The sequence below is a fragment of the Bos taurus genome, chromosome X, assembly GCF_002263795.3.
Source record: "Bos taurus isolate L1 Dominette 01449 registration number 42190680 breed Hereford chromosome X, ARS-UCD2.0, whole genome shotgun sequence".
Classification (NCBI taxonomy): Eukaryota; Metazoa; Chordata; class Mammalia; order Artiodactyla; family Bovidae; genus Bos; species Bos taurus.
Genome location: NC_037357.1, coordinates 15,094,160 through 15,114,821, shown reverse-complemented (window position 1 = coordinate 15,114,821; position 20,662 = coordinate 15,094,160). Strand labels below are relative to the sequence as shown.

General features: G+C 46.8%; 1 protein-coding gene across 4 annotated transcripts; it reads right to left on the bottom strand.

Moving 5' to 3' along the window:
* Positions 1-2,078: 2,078 nt before the first annotated feature.
* On the bottom strand, positions 2,079-19,051 carry ARHGAP36 (Rho GTPase activating protein 36). 4 transcript variants are annotated; one of them, XM_024987940.2, is made up of 12 exons: positions 18,913-19,051; positions 10,146-10,304; positions 8,825-8,890; positions 8,047-8,285; positions 7,617-7,809; positions 7,349-7,404; positions 6,956-7,106; positions 6,354-6,502; positions 6,005-6,181; positions 5,669-5,766; positions 3,698-5,532; positions 2,079-3,293 (listed from the first exon to the last, which is right to left on the bottom strand). In XM_024987940.2, exons 2-12 carry the CDS (start codon positions 10,252-10,254, stop codon positions 3,136-3,138), a joined length of 3,231 nt encoding a protein of 1,076 aa, XP_024843708.1. In that variant the 5' UTR covers positions 10,255-10,304; positions 18,913-19,051; the 3' UTR covers positions 2,079-3,135. The 4 variants fall into 4 exon arrangements, with proteins under 4 accessions (XP_024843708.1, XP_024843709.1, XP_024843707.1 ...); XM_024987941.2 differs by lacking the exon at positions 18,913-19,051 and adding an exon at positions 12,955-13,137; XM_024987939.2 differs by lacking the exon at positions 18,913-19,051 and having other exon boundaries at positions 10,146-10,482.
* Positions 19,052-20,662: the final 1,611 nt, after the last annotated feature.

The following is a 20,662-nucleotide window of genomic DNA, read 5'->3' as shown; positions in this document are numbered from 1 at the left end:
CTTTATTCCCCAACACTTTCCTTTATCCCACCTCTCCCTTGTTTATTCCACCTCGCCCCTTTTATTCAATTTCTCTCCATCCTTTTATCCCATATCACCACTTCCTCTCCACTCCTCATCACCTGCTCTCCTTTATCCCACATCAACTCCCTGTATCCCACTTGCCTCTTTATTCCACCTCACCACTTTTATTCTGCTTTACCCCCTTTATTCCACCTCACCCTCTTTATTCAGTTTCTCTCCATCCCTTCATCCCATGTCACCCCCTGCCCTCTATCCCTTATCACCTGCTCTCCTTTATCCCACCTCACCCCCTTTATTCTATTTCTCTCCATCCCTTTATCCCATACCACCCTTCCCCTCTATTCCTCATGACCTGCTCTCCTTTACACCATATCATCCCCCTGTATCCAACTTTCCCCTTTATTCCACCTCACCCCTTCTATTGCACCTCACCCCCTTTATTCAATTTTTCTCCATCCCTTTATCCCATGTCGCCACTTCCTCTCATCACCTGCTCTCCTTTATCCCACATCACCTCCCTGTATCCCACTTGCCTCTTTATTCCACCTCACCACTTTTATTCCACTTTACCCCCTTTATTCCCCCTCTTTACTCAGTTTCTCTCCATCCTTTTATCCCTTGTCACCCCCTCCCTCTATTCCTTATCACCTGCTCTTCTTTATCCTACATCACCCCTCTGTACCCCACCTCCCCCCTTTATTCCACTTCCCCCACTTTATTCCATCTCACCCCCTCTATTGCACCTCATTCCCTTTATTCCATTTCTCTCCATCCCTTTATCCCATGTCACCCCTCTCCCCGACTCATCACCTGCTCTCCTTTATGCCATATCACCCCCCTGTAACCCACCTCCCCCTTTTATTCCTTCAACCCCCCTTTATTGCACCTCACCCCCTTTATTCCGTTTCTTTCCATCCCTTTATCCCATGTCACCCCTCTCCTCTACTCATCACCTGCTCTCCTTTATGCCATATCACCCCTGTATCCCATCTCCCCCCTTTATTGCACCTCACCCCCTTTATTCCGTTTCTTTCCATCCCTTTATCCCATGTCACCCCTCCCCTCTACTCATCACCTGCTCTCCTTTATGCCATATCACCCCCCTGTAACCCACCTCCCCCTTTTATTCCTTCAACCCATTATTGCATCTCACCCCCTTTATTCAGTTTCTCCTCCCCTTTATCCCATGTCACCCTCTCCCCTTTACTTACCACCTGCTATCCTTTATGCCATATCACCCCCCCCGTATCCCACCTCCTCCCTTTATTCCACATCACTCCCCTTTATTGCACCTCATCCCCTTTATTCAATTTCACTCGGTCTCATTATCCCATCTCACCCCCTCCCCTCTACTCCTCATCACCCACTCTTCTTATCCCACCCCCCATATGCCACCTCATCCCCTTTATTATACCTCACCCCCTTTATTCCATTTTTCTCCATCCCTTTATCCCATGTCACCCCTCCCCTCTACTCATCACCTGCTCTCCTTTATGCCATATCACCCCCCTGTAACCCACCTCCCCCTTTTATTCCTTCAACCCATTATTGCATTTCACCCCCTTTATTCAGTTTCTCCTTCCCTTTATCCCATGTCACCCTCTCCCCTTTACTTACCACCTGCTCTCCTTTATGCCATATCACCCCCCCTGTATCCCACCTCCTCCCTTTATTCCACATCACTCCCCTTTATTGCACCTCATCCCCTTTATTCAATTTCACTCGGTCTCATTATCCCATCTCACCCCCTCCCCTCTACTCCTCATCACCCACTCTTCTTATCCCACCCCCCATATGCCACCTCATCCCCCCTTTATTATACCTCAACCCCTTTATTCCATTTTTCTCCATCCCCTTATTCCACATCACCCCTTCCCCTTTATTCCACTGACTTAATCCCTTTATCCCATGTCACCCCTCCCCTTATTTCACATCACCCTCTTCTCTTTTGTTCCTCTTCCCCACCTCGCTTTCCCCTTCAGCTCCAGCCAGAGCTTCCCAACTCACCAAGAAAATTTCACAAGAAGACAAAAAACAAACAAGTAAGCCATGAATATGCTGCTGCTACAATACAGATTTTTATTAAGGATTAAATGCCAGAGAAGTTTTAACTATCACAAATCTTCGAGCTCTGTGGTTGTTACCCATTGTGTGAACAATTTCTATCCCTCAATACAGTACATTCTTCATTCTATGGACCTTAGCCATTGTTACCCCTCAATAACAGCTATAATTTTTTGGATGTCATATGTAACCCATATCTGTGTGTTACTGGAGCATGTCCTGCAAATTTGTACTGTCCCGCATAGAGGATGTACAGAGACAATAATTTAGAACTTTTGTTATCAGGTGAGTTTTACTACTTGGAACTATGTGTTCATACCTAACTAGCTATTTTGCTGATAACAGGATATGCCTGCCAGCTCTCTGTAAAATGGATCTAGGAAATAAAGTCAAATTTTTCCTCTAACTTTTGACTCCAGAAAAGCTTGTTGGGTTTCTCAGTATTTGGGGAGTGTCTGTTTGAAGAACCACTGGCCTAAATAATTTGGAAAATTTATCCTGAGGCAGTGGAGTGACTGCAGGGACACGGCTATGAGTTGGTGTGACACGATCTAGCATTAATTGTTAGTTAGCTGTCAGGAGGTTGACCTAACATCCTAGCATGCCTCTTGAGGGCCTTTCCAATTGAGCTCTTAGGAGGAGGGCAGGAAAGTCAGGAAAAGCATGCAATCTCCTTTGGGGGAGGGAAAGCACCTCAAGATTTGTGAGCTTCTCTGGGACGGGTATTTTACCACAAATGCCACATCAATTAAAGGGACAGCTGTAGTAAGGGGAAAGCCAGGATCAGGGGCAAAAGAGAGAGGCAAGGTAGCACCAGGGTGACTGAGCTGACACAGAAACATCTCTGCTTTTACCAGCATAAGGAACCAAACATCCCCAAGAAAGGGGCTGGCAGTGTGTTTGGAATTCTCAGCCTGACCCGAGCATCAGGTAGAACTCCTTCTTACCCTCAGACCTTTACCTTCAAGACTGCTTAATGTTTCCTGTGACATCCCAGGTCTACCCCCACCCTTTCCCCTGTCCGGCACCATAGGGAAGGAAAAACATCTAAGGAAAGAAGTAGCCGATGCCAGTTTTGGCCTCCTTCTCCCGGGGCACACGGAGCAATGGGCGGTCTTGCTCCAGAATGAGGGGGTTACCCGCTCCTTCCTCATCGTCATGGGAACGGGCAGTGCCGGGAGGCACAGCTGGCTCCTCAGAGGAACCTGGAAAATAGTAACAATGTTAACTCATGTTTCTAGACTTCATACTTTGCACAGCACCCAAGAGACTAAGTCCTAATTTTGAGTTTCAAATACAGTATGAAGCAAGAAGTTAGGGCAGAAATGATTATCCCCATTTAACATGTAAGAAAACTGAAGCTTAACAGTAGAACATATATCTCTATATCTAGGCCCACTGTGGAAGCTGGCTGTGGGGGACGGAGGGTAAGAGGGCAAGGCTGTGTTAGAGAAAAGAGTCAGACAGATACCCCATGCTCAGAGCAAATGGGAAATACCACCAGGGAAGCAGGGAAGCGGGCGGCCTCCTAACAGCCACCACCACCGTACAGCCAGCCTGACTAATTTTACTAAGCAAATGAGTAACAAAGCCGGAGCCGGAAGCTTACAGAACTTCATGGAGAGGCGAAAGCAGGCGTTGTTCTTCAGTGACTCCAAGAAGGACATGTAGTCCATGACTTGGCCAGGCTGAGACTGGTTCTTAAAGAAGGTGTTATCTACAAGAAATGTAACATCTGCATCTTCTTGGCGGAACCAGACGGTCTTTGGATGCTGAGCTTCTTTTGAGTCAACAGTATTAGGCACTGGGACTGTTTCCTCATTCATGATTTCTTCAAGATTGACAGCTAGGTCTGGTTGAGGGTCTGGAATTGTACTGAGAATGGAGACATCTTCAAGCTCTGCAGTCACATTAACTTCATCTTCTTCAAAAGTGTTGCCTAAGTCTTTCTGAGAAACTGGAATTTCGTTGCAAATTTGAGTGTCCTTGGGCTCTGGAACCATACTGAGAACCGAGTCTCCTTCAAGATCATGATTTTCTTCGGAGTCTTGGATTTCATGGACATCAGTGGCTTCTTCGCGTCCAGAGATTTCTTCAACATCTGAGGTTTCTTCATGGTTCAGTACTCCACTTTCATCTGAGGATTCTTCCTGGCTTTGAATTTCATCAGCATCAAAGACATCTTCGGGGCTTGTTACCACATGGAGAGTGGGGACCTCTTCAGGACTGGAGTATTCTTCAGAGCCTGCAATTCCACTGATTTCTGGAATTTCTTCAGTAGCTGAGGTTTCTTCCTCATTTGGGACTCCATCAAGAGCTGGAACCTCTTCAAGATTGGGGTCTTCTTCAGAGTCTGAGAGTCCATTGATCTCTGGGGCTTCTTCATGATTTGGGATTTCATGCCCACCAGGGGCTTCTTCAGGGCTTGGGACATGACCACCAGAGGCTTCTTCAGGGCTTGGGACCACATGAATACCTGGGACTTCATCATAATCAAAGTCTTCATCAGAGTCTGAAATCCCGTTGATTTCTGGGGCTTCTTGGTGGTCTGGAACTTCTTCAGCATTTGAGGCTTCATCATTTGGGATTTCATCCAGGGCTAGAACATCTTCAGGATTGGGGTCTTCTCCAAAATCTGGGTCTTCGTCATTATCGGAGTCATTGGCATGGTCTGGAATTTCATCAGTGTCAGGGGCTTCTTCATTGTCTGGAATTTCATCAGGATCTGAGGCTTCTTCAATGTTTGGGACAACATCAGGATCTGGAACTTCTGCGAGGTTGGGGTTTTGGTAATCTTCAAAATCTTCATCAAGGTCGTGGTTTGGGTTTTCTCCAGGGTTTGGGTTTACTCCAACGTTTGGGACTTCTTGCACATCTGGAACTACACCAGGGTCCGGAACAAAATTAAAATATGGTATTTCATCAAAGTCTGCAATTTCCATGAAGCCTGGAATTTCATCATCCGCATCTAGAATGTCCTCAAGGAGAGGAAGACCATCAAAATTCAGGGCATTGTCATCATCATTATCATCGTCATCATCATCATCATCATCTTCTTCATCAAGCTCTGGAATGCCTTCGAGATGCGGGCCTTGAATCTCAAGGTCATTTGGAATCTCAAGACCTTGAAGTTCACCAAAGGCTAATCCTTGATTGAGATATTCAAATACTAGTTCTTCATTGACTGACATATCGTCCTCAGAGGACTCATCTTCTTCAAGGGGCTCAACTTCAACAAGGACCTGGCCTTGAGGAAGGGCCTGACCTTCACCAAGGGACTCACCTGCAGCAAAGGCCTGACCTTCAGCAAGGGTCTGACCGCCAGCAGGGAACTGACCTTCATCAAAGGGCTTGCTTTGACCAAGGATAGCAGCCCGGGCTTCAGCAGAGGTTTCCACTGGGTCAGAAAGTAAAGCATCCTCTTCCATTTTTATCCGTTCGCTCCTGAAGGGGAATGAATTTGAAAAAGCAAGTCAGTTGATATACTTGGGTTGACTAACATAAAGGCGACCTGGGGTCAGAAGCCCCCATAGGAGATCCTACTTCAGGCTAAGCATGAACAAACCCAGAAAACACTCACTGGATCTTCCTCAAATTCCTGCGTCTGATAAAATCAAGGGCTTCAGGGCTGGATTTCCACACACGCTTAGCAACCTGCTTCTGAATATGGGGAGGCACCTGAGAGCAAAATTAAGAAGGTTAGCTGTTATTACACAACATTTTAAAAATCTATACTCCTCTCTATCAGGTACCCAGAACTGAAGGCACCATGCACAGCTAATGTAGGAAGGGCTTTTAGACTGGGAGATTTGTGGCTGCCTGCTTCAGCTATCTCTCAGGGATATAGAACTCTTCCTCGTCTTGGGAACAGGAGAGAGAGAGCTGTGAAATGAGTGTGTCCAAAGCTTCCACCTACCTGGAAGAGGACATCCCAGTTATCAATCATGGCACGGACCACACTGACAGAGGCAACATAGTGGTCAATCCCCAGTCTGGTTTTCCTGGACTCCCTCTTGGCAGATGCCCCCTTCTTCAGGAGAGCAGATCCAAACACCAAAGCCAAATTGGTGGACGTCATACGATTGCCTGAAACCTAGGTAAAAGGAAAGCAGGAAGTGATCAACTCAGAAGCAGTAATGGAAATTACACAAATAGGTCACTTTTGTTCTTGTTATCCTCTCCCTCTGTCTCTCTCTCTCTTTCTTATATATTCCCACACATGTCCCCTGCTATGAACTTCACTACCCTTTCCCAGAGCTTTTTACCAACTGTCCATCAATGCCAATGGAGTCCTCGCAGTTCTCAGCGACCTTATGCAGGACCTTCAGCAGACGTTCTAGGGTGTCACTGTGGCAAGGTGGCATCAGGTAAACCAGCAATTGCAGGGCAGAAAGCTGATCCTGTGGCTTCAGCGCTAGAGGGAGGAAATCAGGGGCTGGCTTAGGGGGCAGGCCTTGGCAGCAGCCTGACACAAAGAAAGGTGTGATTCTGGTTGAAAATTGCTGAAGGCTTATGGGGAGGGTACCTAGGCATCTTTTCTTCGCTCATTCCCCTGGCATTTGTGCTCAGGATCCCTAGAACCCAGAAGTGCTCCCATCAAAATAAGATACCCCCCCAAAAAAAAGACCCCCGCCTCTACAGAATCTAGGTTTTACTTTGCCCTGAGAGGGTACACACGGCCTCAAGAAGCTCTAGAGAGATTTCCAAAGAACAGACTTGTAGTGGAATCTGGAGAGGTATTTTCATCTTCTGCTATTCATTTTGCCTTAGTGCCTTGGGGTCCTGCAGCCTGAGCTCTGTCCCCAGAACCCCACATCCCCTGTGCTATTTCCTTTCCCTGCCCAGCAAGGGCGATCGGAAGGCTCACTGGCTGTCTGGAGGAAGGACATGTACAGATCATCCGGCAGCAACGAGTCCTTCATGTCCCGGAAAAACTCCTTGAGGAGCGCAGCCACATCATGTACATTCTGAGAGTCATCCAGTACCACATCCAGACCTTGGTCAAATTCTTCACGGAGCTAGAAAAAGAGAATACTGCCAGTGAAGGCTCTGCCCACCGCAGCCTTCCTCCTGGCCACTCCTTCAATAAATCTCAGTCCTCAGTAGAGGTAGTTGGCTATATGGTGTGCCTGAGGGGACAGAAAGAAGACCATGCTCCCCTCACCAGGCATGACAGTCTCTTCAAGTCTATGGGGAAGCCCCACCCCACCTGCTTTTTCTCACTGAAGGAACAGAAGTGTGAACATAGTTGATTTATTACCTTACGCACTCTCTTCTCAGAATATTCCAGGGTGAAAATCCCCACTGTGCTTAAGCCTGAAAGAAAAGACCAAGGGAAGCTCAGTATCTCTGCTCACCCCTCCCCCAGCACTACCCTTTTCCTCCTCCACCGCATTCCAACCCCAACTGGTGGCTGGGCAATGTTGCAAGCCCTTCCTCCCTTGACCTGTTGCCCTTCCCCATCTCTAGAATACGGGTCTCTTTAATTGCCTTCCACCTTGATTTCACCTCCATTCTTGGCCCCTTACCATGTTTCTCTATGAAGCTGCAGCAAGCCTCAACAACATGGGGGATTTGCTTAGCAATCGGATTGAGGCTCATTTTCCTTTTGGATCCCAGAAGTCGCTGGCCAATTGGAAAAGAAATCCTGGAAAGCTGCAGGGTCTGCAGTAGCAGGGCCCCACCCTCCAGTTCAGCCAGGCTGTCCGCAGAGACTGCGCCCTGTGGAGAAACCCAGACTCTGTGAAAATGGGGGAGCCGTGGGGGGAGGTGGGGTGTTACCTCAGACCTTCCTAAAGATTGCGTCACGTTCGCAATGGGAGACATGTTCTTACGCCCCTCCAACGCGTTCTGTTCAGCACCCCCTTCCCTCTGAGGACACAGGCCTTGACCCTCCCGCCCCACATCCCGGACATTTCACTAAGGGCCCCCGCCTGAAACCTGGAAGGTTGAACTCACTCTACGCCCACGGCGAGTAAACTCCCGGGGCAGGAAGGGCTCATCCCTTCGGCCACTGAAAATGCGCCGGATGCGGCCAAACATCCTTTGCACCGCGTTTCCCCGACGACGACCGCTAGTAGCGGGACCGGCGGCTTCTTGCATCTGCATCGTGGCTCTCAGTTCAACTTGCTTGCGGCGGGTAAGCTCGTTCACCAGGACCTCTTCCAGACGAATGCCAAAGGTCTTGAGGGATACGGCTTGGGAGCCAGGGAGAGAAGGAATGAAAAACGTCAGCGCTCCACAGCGCTTATACCGGGAGGAACTGCAGGGGCTGTAGCCCTCCTCTAAGCAACCACCCCCAGCCACCCCCACCCCGCCAGACTCGCAGCGCCCCTCCCCCGGGAGGGAGCCAAAGAGACCCTACGGTGATCTGGCTGAACGACTCAACTCCACTCCACTACCCCGACGGGGTCCCTGCCTTAAGACCTGCCAGGGGGTGACCACCTTGAAGCAATGAGAGCAGTTTCTTCTGGGCGGTCTGTCTGGGGTAGATTCACCGGGGATCAGATCTGATGGGACTGTTCAGCACTCCAGCAACTAGTGCGCCATTTCCTGAAACCATACCCTGCGGGGTTTCTGGAAGCCGGAGGGGAGGGAGGGGTAGGGGGATGGGAGGGGACGGGGGACTCAGGGGCAGTGGGCACCACCCTGTCTCCAGTAGCCAGGCTCTCGAATGCAGGAGGGGTGCAGCATTCTGTTTCTTTCCTAAGGAAAGTACAGTAAGAGAGACCCTCACCCCTCTCTTGTCCTCTCAGAATCAGAAACCACTTCTCGAAGGTGTTTGAACGGTCAGTAGGTAGAGCTATGGGAAGAGAAAAAACGAAAATACAGGCACTCTCATACAAAAAGGATTTGATAAGTGACTAAAACATCGCAGTGCACTGACCCACAGGGACTGAGGGGGAAGGGAGGGGCAAACAGCTTTGTCTTGTCCTCCCGAAGTGTTTTGCTTTCACTCAGCCTCAGTTTCCCCATTTGAAAACGGGACCAATTCTGTTTACTTCCCGAGACTCCAAGGATGTCACCACACCAGATCCTGTACGGCGCCGCGTGCGCAGCGCGCATCTCGTTACGCACCAGGAGTAGCGCAACACGACGCTTCAACCTGAGATTCCAGGGCTGCGCGGCCGCGGGACAGCGCAACAGGCGAGGGGAGGGGCTCTGCCTGTGGCGCCCGGGCGAGTAGGGGTCGCTAAGTTACTGCGGACGCGCTCGTTCCCTGGAGGCCAGCGGCTCCCAGCGCTGCTGCGGCGGGAGCAGCGGCGACACTCGCTGGCCCCACACTGCGACCCCCCGCAGCGGCGGCTGCACACGGGTCTCATCGCCCTTCGCTGGGCTCCTATTTTCGGCTGCGCCCGCCGCGCGCTCGCGTGGCGAGCCCACGGCCCCCTGCACTTTTCATCACTGCAGCGGCGCCCCTTGGGTTCGCACGACCCCCCTCCCACTCCCCTCAGCCGCCCAATCTGCGTCCGGACCGGGGAAACCCCGATGCTCTTCGACCCCCGTCCTGCGCTGGGTCCCGCTCGCTCCTCGGCAGCCAGGCGTGGTGGGCAGCGCTCCCAGCGCACCTCCCGCCGCCGCTCCCCGCACCCCACCCGCCCTCCCGCTCCTCGCCGGGATTGGCGCGTCTCTCTCTCGGTCTCGCTATCTCCCTCCAACTCTTCGTCTCTCAACCGCGCTGTCTCTGTCCCAGTCCTTTCGGAGCGTCTCTCTGCGCCTCCATCTCGTCCCGACTCGTTCTGGCACCGCACTTGGTCCGTCTGTCTCTTCACCTGTCCTCTGTCCACTTGTCTGTCTCTGATATCTGCCTGTCTCACTGTCCCCCAAGCCCCAAGCTTCGACCCAACTCAACTCATCTTTACCTCTTCCCAGTTGACCAAACACCCCTCAAGTCCCACTCCCTCGGTCATCCAGGAGCCTGGAGAACCGGCCAGGTCCGAGACCAGAGGAGAGTCCCTCCCACCCCTCGACCCCCCAAACCCCCAATTCGTTCCGCCCGGCCCGGAGGGTCCACTCGGCCCGAAGGCGAGGATGCCACATACCGGGGTACTGCTCACCTCTTTCAGGTTTGAATTCAGAGAGGAACTGCCTGGCCACGAGTTCGTGGTAAGCAGCCTCTTGCAGCTTCAGACGCTCCAGCTCGGAGAGGCTATGTATTGAGATCATCTTGGCCCTGCGGTTCGGGTTGTGTCCTGGGGCTCCTCCCAGGACGTTCACTAAAAAAATCAAGGCAGACAACAACAGCAAAGGGGGCATGATTCTGGGGTACCGCGTCCTTGCTGTCTTCAGAAAAGGAATGCAGCCACCCATTCTGCAATCGTCGGATGATTATGAGGACTGCATCATCCAATTGTCTCTGGACCTGGTGGAGAGAACTCTGGGGGGGTGGGGGGAGGGTGATAAAGAGGGAGGGAAAACTGGGAGGCGGCTTAACCCTCAAGCAGAGCTGCCTCTGGCTGCTTGTTTTTAAAAAAAAAAAAAAAAAAAACTCCAACTTTAAAAAAAAAAAAAAAACAGCACTGAACCGACAGTCCAGAAAAGAAAAAACCTAATTGGGCAAAAAAGAAGAAAAAAAGATTTTAAAAAACCCCAACCACCAAACTTACTTAAAATTTTTCAATGAAAATTAAGAATAAGGTAATATTCTTCCATTAATTTTTTAGAACACTGATTAAGTTTATTTTTATTTTTTAATGATAATGCTTGATGCTGTTCAGTTTGGGTGAAATGGGCACATTCATCTAGGTTAGGAGCCCTGTAAATTTTGTACAGCTCTTCCAGAATGCAAACTGGACACATGAATCTGAAGCCAAAAGTCATCCCCAGGCCCTTTGACCCAGTGATTTCCCTTCTAGGAATCTATCCTAATGAAATCTTCCTATAGAAAGGAAAAACCATGTGTACAGGAACCGTAACAGTAAAAAAAAAAAAAAAAAAAAACAACTAGCCCAGCAACAAGATTGTTTATATACATTACGGAATAGCCATTGTATGGAAAATTATGCAATCATTAAAGTGATGTTTACAAGGAATTTTTAAACAACAAATATAAAATACAGAATTGTATCAATTATGATTACAACTATGTAAAGGAAAACATGCATAAAAATAAAAGACTGAAATAAATGCACCCAATTACTGATGGCATCTGTATTAAGTGGTGGGATTCTGTTGCCTTTTGTCTATTTAACAAAAATTGTGCAACTTGATTATGTTATTTTTTCCTGAAAAAAAAAAAAGTTTGTACCAAAACAGACATCATTTCCAGTCTGCTTCTAATGAGACTTTCTATACAGGATTGGTATAGTGAAGTTTCTTTGTGTGTTGGTAAATGTGTTTTAGATGCCCCTTCTCCATGGTGCCCACTATCTCATACTGCTCCCAGAATGCACAGGACCCCCCAAGTGGGGATCTCCCTGAACCCCACACAGCATCCTAACTGCACATCTTCACCTCTATTATTAATTTGTTTTTCCATGCATGCATTTAAAAGAAAAGAAAGCTTTATTAATTGCCCACTTTGTGCCAGGCACTAAAGATTCAAATATGAGCGAAATAATAATACTCTTTTCATAAAGGGTTTAACAGTACAGTGATGGAAATAGGCAGGTTAGCAACAATTTACAAAACCTTGTGATAAGTCAATCGCCCAAGATATAAACAAACTACTGTGAGAACAGAAAGGAGGAATCCTCTAAGTCTGCCTGGAGATAAGGAGGGGGGAGCATCCAGAAAGAGAGAACAGCTTGTGCAAAGGCAAGGACATGGGAGAGAGGTTGTTATATTCTTAAAGCTGTATAAAGGGGATGGACGGAGATAAATCTGGGTAGGCAGGAATGAGATCATGAATGACCCTATATGCCATGTTATGGAGCTGGACTTTCTCTTGAAGGCAATAGAGAACTACTGCAGGTTTTTAAGTGGGAAGTGACAGAGAACTGCAGCTTGGAAAAATCACAGAGCAGTGAAAAGCCTAGTTTGGGTAGAAAGCCTGAAGTAGATAGATGAGCCAAGAGGCAAGAGACGCTGACAGAAGTCAGTGTCATTGGGGCTGGATTTTATGGGTAGAATTGACAGGACTTAGAGAAATCGTTTATTATAATAGGAAGGGTAGCTCTGAAGTTTATGGTCTGGGTGAGTGTGTGATGCTTATTCCCAACAGAGAAGATAATTTGGGACATGGGGAACTAAACCTTTTGACAAGAAGGGAAGTGGTCACATGCAACTTTTCTGAGCTCCCCTTGCCCATGGAGTTTCATGATAATATTCTATATATTATTGGGAGGGGGGAGTGCTTTAAACTCCAAAGATCAGGTAATGTAGCATTGACAGAGAAAGGATAGGTAGAAGTTTATCATCCAATAATCTATATAAAACAGCTCTATCCAAAAACAAAAACAAAAACAAAATCCCTCACTTCTTTTGTTTCCAAAATTCCCTTTTGCCCACTTTCCTTAAATGGCCAGAGTCACACATGTCAGAAATAAACACTTGCCTCATAATTAAGTTCAGTATCGGATAGGATGAGGAGTATTTTTTATGCCTTTTGAACTGAGCTATAAGGCAAAATCTTAGCATACATCTTTATAAAAGTTCCTTCAACTGCAAAGCAATATCTTTTAGCCCCAAAGTGAACACCTAAGTCCAGCCACCAAACTGCATCCACAAAATGACCATCTTAACCAAAGGCACACACAGAGAACCTAACCACAGTACCCAATTAAGAGCCAGTAATTCCTGATTCACAAAGACAGGTCCAAAATCAATTAGCCAAAGGTTTCATTCTGACATACACAGCCTAGCTCTGGTTTAATTTTTTTACATGACTCCTTTTTTTCCCCTTACCCAATTCAAACATTTTGGTACCTGTTTTGGAGTTGCAGCTATTTCTTCTTGCCAAGGGTTATAAGATCTGGTCATCCAAAGAGTATAGCTGGTTCTTTTACCCAAAAATCAGGATGAAAATCAATCCTTCTTCTTCTCCCCAAATAAGATGAGAACAAATAAGAGAACCTCAAAACAATGTCAGCCAAGAGAGAGAGAGAGAGAGAAGCCTTTGAGGGATGAGTCAGCCTAGATGCTTACAATTCCAAAGAAAATCAAAGCCCTCAGAATAAACCGTTTGTCATTGCCTCCTGCTCAAAGATACAGGGCTAAACTTAAGAGTAATCTTTATGCTGCAATTCTGCCAGCAAAATTGACACTGTCTTGCACGCCTTCAACCCTCTCAGGGGACCAGTAGATATTAGACAGAAGTAGAATTAAGAAGGTCAGTGTGCCCAGACAAGAAGCAGATGGGCAGGTTGGGGAGGAGGGACCAGTAACTAGGCTTCAACACTATGAGAGGCACATAACAGATTCTTGAGATTTGAATATCTGTCCTAGGATATGACTTTACAAGATGATCACAAAAGGAGGCTCCTCACAGAGAGCCAGGCGCCAAGAGACCTCTCTTGCTCCAAAGTGTCTTCCCCTTCCCATTCAGCATGCTCTGGCACTGGCCAGAAGTGACCATAACATCAAAAAGGAAGAAGGAAGATGAAAGCTAGCCCTCTCAATTTCAGCCTAGAATTCAACACATTTGCAAAAACAATATCCTTAGAAAAATATCTGTAAAGGCCCCTGGGGTCAGAGCTAAATAGAACTGAGTTCAAAGCCAGACTTTATTACTTCTTAGCTGTGTGACCTTAGGAAAGTTTGTTGAATTCTCTGAACCTCAGTGGCTTCCTCTATAAAATGGGGAAATAGTAAAGTATCCATTTCAGCAATTGTATAAGAATTGAATAATATATATGTGATATTTAGCATTGGTTTTTAATAAACACATTGAAATTCAAGGTTCTTTACTGAGGGCCTGACTTTACCAGAAAGTATCAGTTTTCAAAAGTAATTGCATAAAATTAGCATGTGTATCAATGCATCCATCCTACTTAGTTCAATCTTTACAAAATTTGAATTAAATTAAAACAGGCAAAAAGATCTTGGGAGATTGTTGCAAATAGATCTTTCTTCTTCAATCTCCAATGACATCAGGGTCAAGTATTTAAAAAATTTATAAAATTTAGAAAAACTAATTGCATAGGTCAAATTTTCAAATGCTACTATTCAGATTAGTAAAATGCTTGTAAGTCTCAAAATTAATCTATCTTTTAAACCATCTAATTTCACATTGTCACTAGCAAAAGAACATATAATTTCATTTCTATCAGTAAAGGGGCTAGGATATTAGCAGATACTGAGAGACAGAATTTGAACAAAGAGCAGAGATAGAACCCAGTCAACTCTCCAGTAATATGAAGAGAGGAAACACACGAGTGGCATCAAGCTTGTTCCTCACATCCTCCTGAAATGCACGGCACAGATGGAGAAACAAATTAACGTCAGAAAGGTCACCCCGCTTCGACATTGTGAGGACAGAAATGTTTCAGCTAAGCATAAATCCACAGCCTTCACAATTTGGAGGACTAATTTACTCCATTGTCCCCATCAAATAGTTAAGGGTGGTACAGTGCTCACTAGTAAACACCTCAGGAAAAAAAAAAAAAAAGACTGCTCTGATGCTGTTGTTAGAATCCTAATAAATTAGGCATTCTATGGCACCATCAGAATTTTGCTTCTAGCCACTAAGAGATCTTTGAAGTTTGAGAAACTGATAGTGTGCAAGGCTGAGTACCCAGAAGATATTGCATCTACACTATTCAAATATCTACAGGCAGTAACAATGAATAAAAACATCCCCATTAATATATCACAACATGAGAGAGAGATACAGGTCTCTAGATGAAAACATTCGGGCACCAATTTGGTCTGCTGGCACATTACCTCATTCGTCCCTGAGCATTAATGAGTTAGCCTTTAAGTTGTTATTCCATAACCTCCATTTCAGCAAAGGCTGCAGTCGTGATGAACAAAATGGCTCATTTTACCCTATGCGGTGTACTGCCCCAAGATAATTAATTCGGGGGCAGCATTCAATACGTGAGTCAGCCCATCACTCCAGAGCAGACACTCATAAACTGAAGGTAGTACTGCATTCAGAAAAGCTCTGGCATCAAAAAATGTTTCCAGAACTTATTAGAATATTAGAACGGATCAGAGGTAGAAGGGACTCTAGCCATCACCTAGTCCAAAGCTTTCATACTACAGTTCAAAAAAATGAGGGTCAGAGACAGGAGTTTGCCCAAGGCCACACAGCAATCTGACACAAAATCTAGGCAAGAACCCAGTTCTTCTCAGACCTAGGGCTCTTTCCACTGTCTCATCCACCTTCGTTCTTAATAGCTACAAAATAATTAGCTAAATAATGAAATCAAAAGAATGAATACATAATCAAAGCCTGATTCGATCAAATAAGGGAGGTCATATCCAAAGGCAGACAGCCACCACAAAATACAACCTCTTTGTAAAATAAGGACAGGTGTCATTGTATAGAACGTGGGATGCCCTTTTAAAATTTTATTGACTAAAGAACTCAAGCTCAGGATGGTGAAAGGCAATCTTCGTGCTATAAACATCCCAAACAATAGTGTAGACCAGGTGATGTGACATCAAATACAACAAGATATAGTTGTATTATATATAGATATTCTCCCTGTTATCTGCAGTATGTGTCAGAGTGCATAACACTGCTAGTATCACAAGCTGTGTCACCCTTTATCTTTTTTTCCCTTTTGGTTGCTGCTTCTATTATGTTGTGGTAGAAAAAGTAAAAAAAGAAAATCTGATGTTCCATCAACAGGAGGTAATTTTTTCTAATGTCTAATTTTTCTTGTGCTTTTCACATTCTCAAAAGCTTTCCATGTGTCTGTTATTTTCAGACCCTAGCACACAGTAGGTGTTCAATGTGTTTGTTGGGTGAATCACAGGATTATAAATTCTGACAGTTTTGAGAGAACATAAACATCTTGTAATTAAAACTGCTATTCGTGACTCATGGGTAAATGAATCATGCCATTTTATTCTCACAACAAACCGTGGGAAGGAGGTAGGTTTGGTATTATGCTTCCCATTTTACAGATAACAACAAACTAGGACTCTGGAGAGGTTGTAACTTCCCTGAAGTTGCACTAACATACCATGGAGGGATATGATCTGGGAACTAGCCTATCCCCAGACCTGGTCTTGCCCTCCCCACCAAAACACAGCATTTCTTGGTTTACATCACCAACATTTGCTGCTTGGAACTGGAATGACCTGAGTCAAGAAGATTTCCTTTCCTAAAGAGATGGCTAGATTTTGAGGTCTTTCTTTATACACACTATTATTGGGAAATGGTAATGAAAGAAGGTGATTGATAGACAGGATAAATAGAGATAAATGATGATAGAGATATATGGTTTTGAAAAACACTATTATGAAAGATAGACCAAAAGAATTAATAGAGAGAAAGGCATCAAAAGTGCTTTGTATTACACCCATCACATCTCTTGCCTCAGCCCACTCCCCAAACTGACAGCATGAAATCCTGAAAAGGTCTTACGATATGGGCTAGAACTCAGGCTCAAATTCCAGCCTTACCACATGTCAGTTTGCACACTCACCAACCAAGTGACCCGGAGCTAATTTTCAAACTTTTATGAGCCTCAGTTCCATCACCTTACAAAATAAAAATCACGGTACCTATGAGGTGTGCCTGTGGTAAAGATTAAATAAAAGACAGGATGAAATGCAAGAATCCTCCAAAGGGTCAGTGCTGAACCAAGGTAGGGAACAGCACCGCCCACAAATACCTGTGAATCAAATTTGAAAGGAAGATGAACAGAAGTGCTGCTATATGGGATGAAGCAGTGTCCCCCCTGAAGAATGCCCTTGTACCATCCATTGTGGGGTGCCAGTGGGTACCATACCCTGTCAACAGATAGCTCACTTTCACAGGGGATGAGTTCAACTGTTTCTTCACTGGGTCTTGCGTGATCAGAAATGTAAGGTAGCTAACTGTGGGGGTTGGGAATCAGTCTAGGCTCTGAAACATAGAAGAAAGTTAATTGGCTCACAAAAGGGATTCAGTCCATACCTTTTGTTCCCTCAGTACAGTGTGTAAGCCATCCATGCTAGAGATGGTGGGGGGAAAGGGGGAGCCATCTGGACTGGAAAGTCTCAGTTCTTGCCTTTGGGATCTTACAGCCTAGCTGCAGGTCACATACAATCAAAAGTCTGCAAGACTATCAAGCAAAGTCCATGGGTCTAACACCTTCCTTCCCTGCCCTATTGAAATACATTTCCTCCCCTTTATTCCTTAAGGAGTATTAAGAATTGACCATTTCTCCAGGTCCACCAGCAGTGGCCAGACTCTTTCAGCTGTAGGTTGTTAGTGTGCATTCAGTAAACTCTGATTCATTTTTCCCATCTTCTCAACTCCCCTGGCCCCAAGCCCCCTTCTTTAAGACATATTCCCTTTCAGACACACACATTCCCTCTCACAAACCTCCATACATACACACACATCCTCATGTGTTCTCACAATGCATCTACACACACACACACACACACACACACACAGGATAGACTTCCCCAGTGTATTTGCTACAACAGAAGGAAGGAGGAAAATGAGATTCTGAATTAAAGAGAGAACCATCCAACATTTGCCCCTCTAGACCACAGCTGGGGCTCCCACCAGTGGACACGAGAGAGGCAAGAACATGGGGACAATTCCTCAAACCATCTGGACAGAGAGAGCTGTCAAGGAAACCTTATAATAAAGTTGTTCTCCAAATAGGTGCTGAGAACTCTCTCTCTTCCACCTTTGTTCCCCACCCCCACCTGCTTCCCTCCTCCTTTGTATCTCCCCCAAGAAGCATTCAATTTTCTGCAGTTTTGTTTTTCAAAATCCTGAGTGGCTGTCATAGGGAACTGGGGCTGTGGGAGATATTTTTCTGATAGTTTTCATGATAGGAATGGTATTTTAAAACTACACTTAGATAATCGTATTTTAAAAAATATCTGTCTGTCTGACTGCCTGTATCTATCCTCCTTCAAAAATTAGACCACTGTCTTGGCCTATGATGCAGTGAGAAAAACCCTTAGACCAGCAGTCAGGCGGTCTGCCTAGTTACCAAAGCAGCTGAGTGGCCTTGGGCAAGTCTGTGAGCATCCCCAAGCCCCAAACACAAGCAGTGCCATTTATTTATTATTATCTGGCTTATCAGAGAACACGGTGGATACACAGTCCTCACGTCTGCCATGTCCTTGATTCTTCTACAGGACTCAGCCGCCTCCAGGACAGATAGTCACGCTGGCGTTGTCCATAGCTGGAGAGAGAACCCCTGCCCCTCTGCAGGTTTTTTTGCACCAGAGTAGGGAGGGGATAGAAGCGGGTCTCCCTTTCCCTCCCTAATGGAGTCGCAGTCCTGCAATCAGCCCCTGACCCAGAGCTAGGTGACCGCGGATGGAGGGGTGGGGTGGGGTGGAGACCGGGTGACGGGGAGAGAGAAAGGAACCGGCCGGCCATGACCTTGCGCCCTCCCCTCGAAGGGATGTCCCGGGCTACAGGTTGTCGCTGCAGCGCGCGGTCAGGCGGGATTGCGCCCCGCGCGTCTCGCCCCTAAGTGGCTCAAGAGCGCGCAGAACCTGCAAAGTTAAACAAAGCCCCGTCGCGCGCAAAAATCACTCTCGCTGCTTGCCGCTGCCGAGAATTTGAAAAATGCAATCTTCCTTGCGTTTTTAACGTTTGAGCCACTGAACGCGAAACGGTGGGCACCTTGTTCAGCACCCGCAGGCTTCCTCTCCCTCCCGCACGTCCGGAGCTCCGCTTGGAGTGTCCTCACCCCCCACTCAGCCCCTCATGTGGGCTGCACTCAGGACCCTGGAGCCCTGCCCCTGCACTACCTCTTGGCGACTCTCCTGGTCCGGCCACGGAATAAAGGGCTGCGTGACCCGCTGGTCAGTCCTCCGGCGCGACTACGACTCGTCCTGGGACAAGCTGCAGGCTCGGCGGAGAGCTCAGCTCTATGGCTCAGCTTCCCCCGCACGCTCTCTGAAGCTCCCGCGGTGGGGCAGGGGCTGATTCATAGCAATTTTCTACGCAGCAGCCAACTCAGTGCCTTACGCATACCTGTTGGCTAAATTCTCTGGGCTACTCCCACTCTTTCTCATCGTTCCCCTCAATCATCTCTCACGTTATTCAAAGCTGATTTCCCTGTCAAGATTCAGCCTAAGAGTCCCTTCCTCTGAGGGCTCCCTTTCTCTTCCCCTGGCCGTGGCACACTGTCTCACATTATAGGGGACATTGAGGCAGAAGTGGAGGTTCAGATGGCTAAGAAACTTACCAAAGGCCGTTGAGCTATTTGGTGGCTGAGCTAAGAGGAAGGCCCAGAATTCCTGGAACCCAGCTCAGAACGCGTCTTATTACCCCTCATCACTTCCACTTCCCCTCTGCCCTGACTTCTATGGCATTGAAGGGCAAGTGGTATCCCTTTGGACACAAGGACTGCACAAGAACAACCCCCAGAGCCTCCTTGCCTCACTCTTCTGACTCCTTGTTTGCCATCTCCTCCAGAGCCTCTGCTCTTCCAAACTCAGAGACAAAAAAGATCATTTTGTTCAGAGTTCAATAAACAGCAAGAAAAATAAATGAATAAACAGCAAGAGCAAGCAGAATTCTTCCACCCATCTGGATGAGAGTGGTTTAAGTAATCCCCTTCTCAACACACACAGAGTCTTCGTCTTTCTATCTTCTTGGCATCTGGTGCAGTCAGAAGGCCATTCACACCTGCCCAAACCATCTTACCTTCTAATATTACTTCCAAAAATGCCTTGTTCTAATCTGCAGTCCAACAAACATATATTCAAATCATATTCAGCCAAGCAAAAATGTATTATTCACAAGCACTAAATATTCTCATCTGACGCAACAAGGGCAATATGGGGTTATAAAGGCAAGATCTCAAATGGGGAGAATTTCAAATACACAATTACACCCCCTCCCAGTTGAATTTTCTCCTCTCCTGGATGAAGCAAATGGATGGAGAGTGTTGTTGACAGAGGGACTGGATGGACAATAAAGAGGAGAAGAGAATCAAGAATGCCAGAGAGTGGATGAGCCCAGCAAGAGGGAAGGAGGCAGAGCAGAGTATAGGCAAAGGAGAGGAGGAGGAAGGGGAGGGGAGAGGATAAACATCTGTAGGTGCTGGGGCAGCTCTGGAAGACATGAACTTATTCCCCAAAGGCTCGGAGTTGTGGCTTTTGGATTTGGATTGGAAATGAGATCCAGAAACCCAGTGGCAAGTCTCTTTTAAGCCCTAGCAAAGGAAGAGAGCTTCTGGCTCTCGAAGCAGCCTTGGTGGCACTCTTTTCAAGTACCACCTCAGCACCAGCAATACCAAAAAGGCGCCCTCTTCCCCTGCTACTCTTTCTTACCCCTTCCCCCTCAGGAATTAAATCAATCTTACCCAACACAGCAGTGTAATTTGACTGCTCAGGGTGGTTTTCCTTTCCCTGGAAGGAGAGGATCTCTCCCTCTCCTGCTGAAAATGGGCTGGGTGCTGCCCCTTTATACATTTTAGAGCACCAGATGAGGAGAGGGGGAGAAAGGGAGGGAGCGGCAGTTTGGAGCTGGTCCAATTTGTCCTTGGCATCC